At 38.0% G+C, this 13,297-nt stretch overlaps 1 protein-coding gene across 6 annotated transcripts in view; it reads right to left on the bottom strand.

Annotated features, from left to right (window-relative positions):
• Nucleotides 1-4,402: 4,402 nt before the first annotated feature.
• The window catches only part of trps1 (trichorhinophalangeal syndrome I), a 165,356-nt gene continuing 156,461 nt past the window's right edge, over nt 4,403-13,297 (bottom strand). For all 6 annotated transcript variants that reach the window (XM_036129585.1, XM_036129589.1, XM_036129587.1 and 3 more), the window contains one exon: nt 4,403-12,523. In XM_036129585.1, the coding sequence (XP_035985478.1) occupies nt 11,009-12,523 (1,515 nt within the window). In that variant the 3' untranslated portion in view covers nt 4,403-11,008. The remainder of the gene's footprint in view (nt 12,524-13,297) is intronic.

Genomic DNA, 13,297 nt, shown 5'->3' with positions numbered 1-13,297 from the left:
ATGCAAGGCTAATTTATTTATATAGCACAATACAGTACAGAGACAATGCAAAGTGCTTAACATGATTAAAATATAGGAAAATAAAACAGAATAAAAGCAAGTAGGGATAGAATGTAGAAACAAAAAAGAACATTAAAAACAGTAAAACAGTTTAACTAGAACAGTCAAAGGCAATTTTGTTTTTTAGATGTATGCAAATGTTTATTGTAGATGTACAGTAGTTTACTGTAGATAAATGATTCCAAATTAGGTCTCCACAAGATCATGAGCAATTTTAACATCTCTTCAAAAAGACTTTCTGCCATAGTTTAGTATGCAATTGGCTTTTAATTTGTATGAGCACTTCCCTATCACAGTTTGTTGTAACAGCTCCTTTTATTATATTACGTTAAGTACATTTTACAGTATTCTGCCTGGTGTAACCTAGTTTTTTGATTGCTGCATGGAGCGCGTTTCACTTTCTGAGTTGGAGCGTCAAAGCGCCACGACGTGTAGAGCAAAAAGGCGCATTTGATCTGTGCTTCAAAGTCTGCCTATTTGCACCATGATCAGGACCAGTTTACCTTTCGACACTCCTCTATTCTCCTCCCAGAGCTGTACCGACAGAGATGCTCCTCCTCTCAGTTTTTTCCCCCTTTTTTCCATTTAATGTTGGCCGTTTTGCTAAATACGACTGCTTTATCCAAGCAGGCAATCACAATAAAATGCAGACAGGTACGCACATCTGCTTGGGCTAAACAGTCCTTATCCAAAAGATGCATTCGTATAGAGCCTAAGATAGGAGCTGTCTGAGAGGACTCAGAGTCTTTGTGAATAAGGGCACAGGAATGATTGCCTGCAATGTTATTTCTTCAGTTAGATGTTGGACTTAAAGTTTTGAGGAATGCTTAATCAGGTCAGGGCCTCTCTGTGGCTCCATCTTTTTTCCAAAGACAAAATTAATCTTCTTTTAAGGAGTGTAATAAAATGATTTAGCCACAAATATGCCCTTTTTTTGTTAATAAATGCCATTATTAGCTTCAATCTTTACCATTATTTGGTGATAGAGGAAAACCCAGGATGAATGGGAGCACATTGTGCAACAATGATTTATAGAAAGTTAAATCCAGGAACACAGACAGAAGGGAAGGCAGGAGAAAGATAAATGTACACAGAAACCAACACGAGCACTATGGAATGGACAACAGAATGTGAATGAAAACCGAATGGCTAAATAATGAGGGGAAGTGGAAACTGGCATGGGATCCAGGTGAGTTCAATTATGCAAATACATGGCACCTGTGTGGAAAGCAAGACTAGGGAGCTGAATATCATATTCCAAATACCACAGAGATGTAAACAATACAACCAGACACAGGGGAAATTAATACACAAGATAATAAGTAAACCAAATGACTGCTATGAAAACAGAGCAAACAAATATCAAAAACACACTTATCACTCAGGACAAAAAAATCTAATAAAACCAAACTCAAAATCTTTGGGACCATGACAAAAAAATATCTTCACCTATATAACATAAAAATGTGTGAAGGTATTTTGTCACCAGAAAATAAAATGAAACTGCATATACGAATAAAATTGCAATAGCAGAATATTTTTAAACTGTATTTTGATTGGAGGTCACTTGCACAAAAAAAAACACAGAATCAATACAGATTGCTTTGTTTCACTTAAAAGGTATGGAAGACATGGCAATTTAAGACTAAGCCCAAAATACGCAACCTGGCTAAACTATATGCAAAAAAAATGCTAAATAAAAAAAAGATTTATAGAAGAACCAAGAAGTGTACGGAAAATATAAGAAATTGTTTTTTTTTTTTTGTTTTTTTTACAGCTAGAGACCAGCTGTGACCATTTACAAAAATAGGTGCAAATTTCTCTACTGAAGTAGCAAATTTGCTACCTCACGTATTTGCTGCAAATTGCTTTGCAAATCTAGTATTGAACAGAATTTTAATTTATTTGGGGATAGTACATATGAGTGCAAGGTTAGCACTTAAAGACCACTGTCAAAAACTAGTCCATGCACTTGTAACTTCAAGGCTGGACTATTGTAATTCTTTACTATCAGGAAGTCCACAAAATGCAGCTCAAAACCTTCAGCTGATTCAAAAGGCTGCAGCAAGAGTTCTGATGAAAAACAAAATGAGAGATCATATTTTTCCTATTTTAGCTTCAATATTCTGGCTCCCGATTGAATCTAGAATTTAACATTTTTCTCACATATAAGGCCCTTAATAATCCAGTGCTATCAGACATTCGAGATCCAATTGCTTCAAATGTTCGCAACAGAAAAGTTTGCGCTCATTCTGCAGGTCTGTTAGTGTTTCCTAGAAATTCTAAGACCATCTTGTAGTTATCAGGCTCCTCTCCTTTTGGAACCAACACCCAGTTTCTTTTTTGACAAAGTTTATAGTTAGAGTGGCTTAGGTTGTCCTGAGCTATCTCTGTTATGCTACTATAGGCTTAGGCTGCTGGAGGACAAAATAACCACCTGGCCTCACTCTGCCACATTCTGCTAGTACTCTCCATTTTAGCATTATTTGCTTTTATTTCAACTTTTACCCTCAAGGTCTTTCCATTTTGTCTCTTCATAATGGCTACACCTGACCTGGGGTTCTGTTGAGATGGCTCAGAGATAATCTGCTTGGCTGTTTCTCTCCTAAATGAAGCCACTAAAGGAGCTACTTTTTTAAATTGAAAGTACATTTGAATCAATGCTTCAACGCTTTTTACACTGAGACTGTACTGGAGTTTTTTCCTGTTAAAGAGGAGTTTTCCTCTCTACTGTCGATTCATGCATGCTCAGTAGGAGGGATTGCTGCAAAGTCAACAACACAATGCAAGTAACTCTCCACCGTCACTTCATGCTCATCAGGGTGTAGCAAATGCTGCAAGTCATTGACTCAATGTAATCTGCTTAGTTTCCTTATATAGAAAACGTTTTAACCAATCAGTCTGTATGATCGCTTTAATTAACTGTGTAAAGTGTCTTGAGATTACATATGTTGTGAATTGGAATAATATAAGTAAACGGAATTGAAGTATCATCACCACTGGTAAAAACACAAGAAAGCCACAAGCTTACTCTATTGTAGCCCTCAATCACAGAAATAAAGCAAATAGCAGGACCAAAACAGTTGCCAAGCATGGAAATGATTGCTTGTGAGATTTTTGTGAGATTTTCCAGTGTGATCATACCTACAAAAGTAGGTTGTAGCCCTGGATATAAAGAGATAAGAAACATTACCAGTAGAGCTTTTCCACCTCTGTCACTTTATCCCTGTTCTCCTTTCATTAGTCAGACTAAAGGGTGTGAAACATAAAATCAATGCTACTTGCGTGTTTTGGGAAAATGTTAAATTTAACACTGTTTTAATCCTATAGACCTCAGACTTACTTTTGTCATACCAGAGAAGAACGTGTTAAAAAAAGAGGCCGACAGCAAGGCCTTAATCTCATGCTATGATATGCACACTCTTTGTCTGCAATGTTGAAAATTCACTCACATTAGTGTACCAAATTCATGGAGGGGGTTAAATGGCAGGGGGGCTTGGTTTTATTTTCTCATTAATTCAGCTAATGATATCTGTCAGGGTCACAGACTGTATTTTACACTAAATCTTCAGCCTGACAATATTAGTGGGAAAAGGGAGAATGATTGCGATGTCACAACAAACTTAGCTTACTCTGTCCTAACACAATAGCAGCCAATTAGCAGTAAAGTTTACAATGATGGGTGTTTCACAATTATTTTCTAGTTTTAAACAACATTTTAGAGTAGAAATAGTGGGGCAGCAGCATATGCGCAAACCTGAAGACAGTGCTGGTTTTTGCGTGAAGATGCTCCAGTTTGATTTCCAACTGCTATTTACATGCATGGAAAAATAGGATTTATATTTAGAAAAGTTAGAATCAAAATATATCTATACAAAAGCAACATTGAAACCAAATGTCATTAAGCCCAGACCGCAACCTGACTGATTACATGGAAATCTTGGCCTTTGTGGATCAGTGGTTGAAAGTGCTTGAATAATGGGAACATGTTCTTGCAATGATTCATTTCTGTCAAAATGAAAAATACAAAATAAGGATGGATACTTGTATCAAAAGGCTTAAAATGCAATAAAGCCAGGCAGGTGGCATCACACAGTGAACGATAAGAGACATGTAGTGGCTGCATTCAGAAACCACAGTGGGAGGTGGGTTACCACGCTTATTATTTAGACTTTTCATCTTGGAATAAAATTCTTGTTAGTACAAAGATGTCAAAAAAATACCCCCAGGTTTCTAACAGGCTTCAGGAATTTCAGGAATGCTCAATCTTGCCTGGAAGCTTTTGTAAAACACAATTTTTTTCATTTAGAGGCAACTTTGAAATAAAACACACACAATGTCCTTTTTGAGAATGTTTGTTATAAGTTTTATTATTTATTATTATCATCATCGTCATCACTATTCTTCAAGTTTAGCTGTGTAACAAACTTTTCTTGGCTGTCAAAATATGTTGCTGAAATATCATTTTTGCATGAAACAAAACTAAAAACAATAGCGTACAGAAAGGTAGCAGAATAAAATACAACATGAGAGAGAACATAACCTAAACATAAACAAATCATCTTCCCTACAAAAGCCATTCAACAGAAGAAGAGACAAACTCCTACTAGTATATACTGATTAAACATAAAAACGTACTGTGTGTATGAGTGTATGTATTAAAGCCAGTTTTCTACTAGCCTTGGTTAACACTGTTCACCCCAAAATCTACACTCACTATGTACCTATGTGTGTATGTGTGTGTGTGTGTGTGTGTGTATTGTCCCTTCCTTGGCAACAAGAACATAATAAATGGAGTGCAAGTAACAGCATCAATTCCTAGGACACATTCTAACAAAGACAAAACATGTGATAAGGCCTCCCAATGTAAACGCTGATTTGAAATGCCATCAAACCTATAGACATACAATCATCACTGAAGTAAAACAAGGCTATGTATACGCCAGACCCTAAAATTCTTTTTTTTTAGCATAATTGCATAATCGTTACCATGATCTAAAAGTGAAAATCCCAAGATTCATAAAGAAACAAGTGTCTCTTTATACTTTAGTACAGTTTCCTTAAATGGGTGCGACATTGTCAAAAAGCTGGTAAAAGAACAAAAGCGTATTGTCAGGTGGGACAAGCTCTGCAGGGCATTTAAGAACTCAAAAGAACAAGGTTTTTGCTATCAAGGCTGTTCTTTTTTGCTTTCAACTCGGTAACAGAGAAAAGCTTTTCCTTCAAAAAGTAAGACACTGAAACATCTTGGCATAGAAATTCTTATTTGCCCTCAGCCCACATAGAAACCCCTCTTTTTCACCCAAATGACATTTCAAACCAGAATTTGCAAAAAACAGTAAAATTAATTCACCCCTTTTTTCACAGAATAGTTTTTAAGAAGCCCATGAAATATATTAGACAATCTTACAGGTAAGAATGTATGCTGTATCTGGTTAATGTCAGTCCCCTTGATATGAACCATTCTTGAAATGTACAACAAAATCCAGCAATTACCTTTGAAACAATAAGAGCCCTATTCAGGTCATCCACACAAAGCTTAAATTAGCTAGATAGGTGAGCATGTAAACTGATAACTTGCCATTTCTGTGTTCAAATTGTCCACTCTTTTACTTACAGAGCACACTATCAAGCAAAGTAGATTTTTCGCTCGACAGTAAAAGAAGAGTACATTTAGTAAAAATAGACGTTTATAGGGAGCCGCGTGACAAACAGTAGATCTAACGCTTCATATATGGCGACTATTAGGTCCTTCATGCAAGATCCGATTCCCAAATACAGGATCTTTGCTGCAGCTTTATTGTTACCGTGCTAACAGTTATGCCAACGTTATTGTTAGTATGCTAACACCAATGGTTGTGTCAACGCTAATGCTAGCCTGATATGCTAGTAGGTGTTTCGGCACTAATATTAGCATGTTAGCACAAATGGTTCAAGATTAATCTCAGCATGCTAGCAGTTGTGATGTTAGTTCAATACTAATGCTAGCTTCTAACTATAACAGTCGGCTCAATGCTAACACCTACAGCTGTTTACTGTGGTGTTCAGACTTGTTGAACTTCCACAGGAAATTTCCCAGATTTCTAAACTTTAAATGCTCTGTCTCATCACCATGAAAAGAGGATGACATGAACCGAAATATGAAGTTGAACAATTTCAAAATGCTGTCAGCAAGCAATAAATGGGGGAGTTGGTCACTTTGTTGACTTATGGAGATAAATATTCACACAATAAGTTAATAAATCATTCCATTTTAAGAGATAAGCAGAAAATTTACAAAATGTTTGTGTAATCTATTGATAAAGAGCCTGTCTGTCAATGCAGATATAAAATGTATGTCAGGGAATACAAACTGACATCTGGTCAGGAAGAAACTGCTCCATTTTGTACCCAGAAAAGTCTGGTACAAACAACCATAAACTAAGCAGGAGTCAGTCAGTAAATGAGTGAACCTTTTGAACACAGCCTCTAAGTCTCTGATTCAAAACCTTGAAAAACTTGTTCACAATGCTCCGTGCATCAGTGAAAGCACAGGATGCTGAGAAAAGGAAGGTTATAGAAAGGACGATAAGCAGGGGACTGAGGTGCAGTGACACCTACATTCAAATCAATACATGGAATCGATAGATTTGATGCTGACATACAGTTAAAGTACAAACCAAAGAAAACATTTTCATCAGCTCCTGTAAGTCTCATTTTCTCCCACAAATTCTTCAAATGCCCATATCCTTCCATCTCAGCCAGCATCCCTCCATCCATTCCTTTGTTTCGTCTTAAAAAACAGTGCATTGTTTGTTTTGTTTTGCTACAAATACAGATGTAAACATTCTTTGCGTACTAGAAGCCCCTTAACAGATCCAAAGACTTAATTTAAAGATCATAAAAAAGTAAGACAACATATCGCCTATAATAATGGCAATTAAGTTTGAAGAAGTCTGAAGAATATAAGTTTGCTGAACATACCCAAACATTGCATTTTGGGTATAATTTAGATTAAAAGTAATTTTAAATGATGTAGTAAAATGAGATAACGCACCTTCACTTGTGATATGGGCGATAGGATAAAAAATGGCCGACTCCCTAACCCAGACTTCAACTCTCTCCGTAATAATATTGCACCAACAGCTTGCAGCTCTATTTTGGAATTTTTTATTTGAAAAATACAAAGCTGGTTTATTAGCAATGGTTTAATCTAATCTACCTATCGTGTAATGAATAGTAAAATCTACTGAATGCAATGGTCGATTTTTTTTAATTGTTAGCCACATTATTTTTATTCTTCCTTGTCCCAAAATGTTATGACATTTTACTTGTCAAAATTATATAGTTCACTGAAAATATTCTATGGCAAATATACTTTCAGTTTCAACGTAAAATTCTATGTTGATCACAATTTCAAGCCAGTTTCATTGGAGGTACTATACATTGTCAAATTATTATTTGTTGTTAAACAAATAATATCACACAATATGTAATGTCATGATTGAAGCTCAAAACACTGGCAATCTGTTCTCTAATATACATATGGCTCATAATTTCTAGACGGTAGTGTACATACATGATAAATAGACCAATGAGTTTGTTAATACGTCAATCAGACACATGGTTTCTTCTGTAGAGAATGATAGGTTTGACACTTAGTAAAATCGTTGTAATTAAGGAATAAAAAAAAACGTATTGCATGATAACTAATATCGATAATGTGTTTGTATAAATTACGTCTTCTTACACATTACTTATATTCTTAAAGGGTAGGCACAGGCCAGTATGAAATTCTATTGATTGGATAACCTTCAGTAAAAATATTACAAATTCAGTTTTCTGCTACCTCATAAAAACTGATGTCTTAATGTCATGTGAGTTTTATAATGAAATTTATTCTCAGTTTCAGGATAAAATACCAGATGACCAGAAGGCTTTTTTGGCTTTTCTTTTTTTTTTTCTACACAGTTGTTTATTTGGATCTCCAGTACCAATTGTAACTTATGTGGAAGGAAAAAGGCACCACTACTTTGCCAGTAAATTAAATATTTGACTAGTTAAATCTATAACACAGCTGATGGACAAAGATGCTAAGCCAATTAGTTTATTGCAAATATTTGTTTCAAAACAACACTATCGTAGAAGAGGCTGACTGCTGCGTCTCGTAGGGTAGATGAGCCGTGACGTTCTATGTATTTTACAACCACAGAAATGTACTTTTTAAATAAGCTTTTAAGCTTTTTTAAATGAGGGGAAAAGTTTGCCAGAGTTTCTGACTCAATCATACATTTTGCTTGTGCACCTTTATCGCTCGCAGGTTTTCCTTCCCCCCAACTTTCAGGTAAAATACTTAAATGCTCTGTGAACCGCTCAGTTGTTTAGCGATGTCATTTTGCAGCTTGCGCTCCCTGGTGAGGATGTCAACGTGTACCTGGTTCTGTCGCGTCAGCAGTTTTACACTCGTTTGTGAAGGACATTACGTCACAACATAACGTTTGGCATTAAAAATCACTTTTCTTTTTGGTCTCAAAACATTATAATTTTTGTAGAACACGAAATTTAGCGTGACTTCCATCAATGACGTCTGAAATATGCCACTCTGTGGTTGAGTTCTACATTTTGAGTTAATTTGCTGAAATAAATTACCCCTTTAAAATTCTAGTTTATTGAGATGCACCTGTAACCAGCTGAATGACAGCTCAGAAAAACTGGTGGGGGAAGCATCGTGCTACTTTATATTCATATAACTGGAGAAAACTGTGGAAACAGTGGGAAAGTCATGACACAAAAGGTCACTTAACCCTATATTATAACCGGAAATCAAACACCGGCCCGTGGCATTTACTGAGAAAACCAAAATATCATTGTCTTTTAAAATAAGCATGGGTTTGCAGGCACTGAGTGGATTTTTTTTTCTTTTACATGTTTTGGATAAATCTAAAAAAATATTTATCTCCTCATTCTTATCTTGTTCCTTATCTTGATATCCAGCAAAAGAGTCTCTTTTCTTTTGTTTTCAAGCATCTAAGGCAGCGAGGCTGAAGAAGTCTCTGTTTTGAAAACAGGCAAGATACCCAAAATGTCTTTAAACGGCTTGTGGGGGACTCAGAAAAAAAAAAAAAAAAAAAACAGAACATAAAATTGAGAACTTTTTCTAAACTTCAGGATTTGAAATAAAAAGTTAATTATACTTCTTTTCCTATCAAGGTTTTCTGTATTATTTATGGTAAAAAATAATTTTATAATCAAGGCAACAGATGTTTCAGAGTTATGAAGATGCTAGCATGCTACATAAAGGTAACTTACATAATTCTGAGCAATAAGACATAAAACACTGTAGGCAAGAATCTCTTAAGACTAGTTTATACTGTTAACCCAAACAGTTGATCATTTTTGATAAAATGTTGGGCTTTGCTCCCAAAGTCTCTCTAACACAATTTGTAACTTAAACACATGCAGACAAACTAAAAGTTACAAACAGGGGGGAAGGTGGGGGGAAACAACCCTTTGGCCTATTGCCAGATAAAAGAAACAATAGGAACATATATAGGAAGGACAAAAGAAAACAAGACGTAACATGCCAGACGTAACACTTTTCCAACAGGCCCTTTGACGTGTACAAATGATGTGTCACATGCTGTGATGACGGCAGGTTGGTGTGCACGTGTGACCCCTGAGGACTGAGAAACTGAGCGTTTGCATTCATTATGTTTACATCATTGTTTAGGGACGGACAACAACAGAAAGAAGAAAAAAAAAAAACTCTTCGATCCTCACACATACACACACTGTAGAGGCAATAACACAAATGCACACGTGCACACACGACCTGCTCCACTGTTGTACCATTTTGTTTTGTTAGACGGCTTTTATCGATATAACAAATCGCATTAAAGACACAAAAACAAGAGAAAAAGAACTAGAATAGACTAATTTCTATAGTACCATTTCCTTTAAAAAGCATTTTTTTTTATCTTTACAAAACAACAAATAAGAAAATGTAGCAAATTGCATTTTCATTTAATTACGCCATCATGGTTTTTCTTATTATTACCATTATTATTATTTATATCCTTAATATAAATGTCAAGCAGGTTAATAAATGTTTGTTCTATTTAGGCAGGCAGCCAGGCACATAGCTAGTATCATGGCACAGAGGAAGGTAAAAAATAGTCATTTAGTTTTATCCCCCCCCCCATCCAAACGGAGGAAGAGTTTGAAACCAGTTTTATCAGTTTGACCTGGATTCAAGCAGTTTCAGCGAGGGTTAGGCCTAGTCTTTAGCCACCATGTAGATTTTGCATTGATCCAGGATCAGTTTGAGAAACAGCATGGGATAAAGTGAAAGAAACCGGTCAATTTCGTACCAACGTGACTGCAAACGAACCCTAGTTGGTTTCAAGCAAAAGTTTGAAAATACTCAAAACAAAAGTGTTTTTTTATTTGTCATTTTTTTGTTGTTGTTTTTTTTTTGGTTTTTGATTCATTTGAGAGGAAGAAAAAAAAAAAAAAAAGACATTTTCTGGTCAAGGGTGCAGAAGTTCTAACCAGATCAGATCTGGTTGTGCTGAAATAAAAATGGTAAATGTGGCGGATGAAATCCATGCAGCAAAGTTCAAGTGTTATACTTCTTCTCTCGATGTTCAATGACTATGTTAATCCACCCTCCAGCTTCTCCGATATGAACGCCACACAGATCGGCTGTTTCTGAAAGGCGATTTCAGCTGGATGCCAGCACCCTGTTGACTCCCCGCCACAAAAGCTGTCAGGTGAGCCGTAACTCTGCGAGGGATCCCGGCTGTTTCTCCCTACAGCCCCGGCTCTAGTTCACCTGGGTCCGATCGTTTTCTCAGCCTTTGACAGTGGGAGTGCTTTCTCAGGTACACCCATTAGGAAATGAGCAAACCTCCAGGAACATAGAGCATAATACTCCAATAACACATTATTAAAGTTTTGTGTGAGACGTCTAATTGCCATCGGCGAGCCCGTCTAGTTCCTCAGTCTCTGCCGCGGTTGTGAACTCTGCGGGTCTTTGCTCATCCGACAGTATTGTCCCGCATGGCTCCTTACTTTTTTCTTGCTCTTTTTCGGGCTCTTGTATACTCTCGCTGTCTGTATCTTCCTTTTTTTGGTCGTCATGATCTATCCTCATGACTTCATCGTCGTTGCTTATGCTCCCTCCATCCTTCCGCCCGGCTGTCAGGTTTCGACACTCGGTTGCTGCTGCTGCTGCGGGCGGATTTTCAACGTCTGGGGCGCGATCCTTCTGCTGCTGCTCTGGCAGTGGCGGCGTTTTGTGTAAGCCCCTTTGTATGTGCGTGGTGAAGTCGTAGCGGTCTGCGCACACGTGGAAGCAAAACCCACACTGGAATGGCTCCTTGTCGCCGTGGCAGCTCATGTGCAGGGCGTACATGACTTCGTCCAGGAAGTAGATGCCACAGTGAGTGCAGCGGTTGGCGACGTCGTCCTGCGTGGCCACGTCTACCTTTGAGGAGTTCGACGCAACGCCTCCTTCCTCCGCCGTCTCTTCGCCCTCCTTCTCGCCTCTCCAGTTCCCCGTCGACGTCTCGCTCCGGGGTGACTCCTGCCGTTTTCTCTCGGAGCCATTTGACACGTGCACGTTTGCCGTGCTTGGCTCTCGTTTTATTGCGAGATCCAAAGGAGCGTCGTCCTCCGGTGACGCCGAGGAGGAGGAGGTTTGGCTGTGGGGAGGAGGAGGAGGTGGTGGTGGGTAGTGAGTGGGGACAGGAGGAGGTGGGAGAGGGGAGTAAGGGGAAGCACAGTAAGGCACCGTGTAGCTTTGCTGGTGGTACTGTACCGGGGCCACCATGGTTGCGAGTTGGTGAGCGTTGTTTCCAAGCCCACCGGGGCTGCTCAGATTACTGATACTGCCTGGGACCCCAGAGGTGGCTGCCATCTTATACTTGGTCCAGAATCTGAGCCAATCAGATTCAGGTGTCAAATCAGGCGACAGGGTCAACGGAAGAGGTAATTGGAAAAGCGGATATTGATATTTTTCAATCGGTGAACCTGGAGGCGAGTAACTAGAGGGCTTAGATGGACGCATGTACTTTTCAATTGGACTGCCTCTCTCTGATCCTCCTCCTTTCCCCACTTCTAGTTTTGACGGTAATCCCACATCTGCGATGGCGCCGTTGCTCTCCGACACCATGGGTGTGGCGGGGAGAGAGGGGAGTAGGAGCGGAGGCATGCGCCTGTGGATCTCCAGCGTCTGATTGGCTAAGAAGGCTTGAGTGGATCTCGGGGAACGTGAGCGCGGGGAAGGCTGCTGGCTTTTCACCGACGGGCAGCTCCTGTTGTCCGACTCCTCCCCATTCAGGCGTTCCTCGCTGGTGATTCGCTGCTGTTTTGGAGCCGGGTTCTCAGATGACAACGTATCGGGATTAAGGCGTTTTCGGGTTCGCCGTCGGATGATTTGCTCGCCATTGTTCTGTTTGATGATGTTCAGGGGCCTGGGAGTCTGCAAGGCAAAAGAGACAAACGGTAAGATCGCACATATTTCCTGTTCTGCTGGGTGAAAAAGGCTGTTTTTTTAACAAATAAATGTCACTGATTAAGAGGCCACTGTGAATGCCAATGGTGTAATTAAATGAGGATTGGAAAAAAAATGAGCCAACAGTAATCAACCAAGTCAGAGCATCTTTAAGTTTGTATTTAAACACATTGAATTTGTTCTTTTTAAAAATACAACTTCGTCATTAGAAATGATAAATCTGTAATTTGTATTTTTTTTCTTTACATAATCCTATATGGCCAACATATCAACCACCCCTCAAAGCTGCACTTTTTGCCCTTAACACAAGGGGGCACTCCCACATTCTATGTAAATCAAGTTTGCCCCCCAGGACACAAGTCTAACTTTATACATGTTTTACATAATATTTACATCACATTTGTTTGTTTATATATATATATATATATATATATATATATATATATATATATATATATATATATATATATATATATATATATATATATATATATATATATATATATATATATATATATATATGAGAAGAATATTGCAGTAATGCAAATTCAAGGGTTACTAAAAACAATTAATTTCTCAGCAGCGAAAGCCTCTTTCTTTTTTAGTAGAATAAACTGCAGACTAATCATTAGAGCACATTTAGTTATCTATGATAGACAGTGACTTCTGCATTTCAACACAACAAAGTTCAAAAGCTTTTCAGAGTTTTCAACTTTTTGTTTAAAATTTACTCCTGGTTTT

Source organism: Fundulus heteroclitus, unplaced genomic scaffold (assembly GCF_011125445.2).
Source record: "Fundulus heteroclitus isolate FHET01 unplaced genomic scaffold, MU-UCD_Fhet_4.1 scaffold_187, whole genome shotgun sequence".
Taxonomy (NCBI): Eukaryota; Metazoa; Chordata; class Actinopteri; order Cyprinodontiformes; family Fundulidae; genus Fundulus; species Fundulus heteroclitus.
Note: the sequence above shows the minus strand (reverse complement) of the source record. Positions and strands in the feature narration are given on the sequence as shown.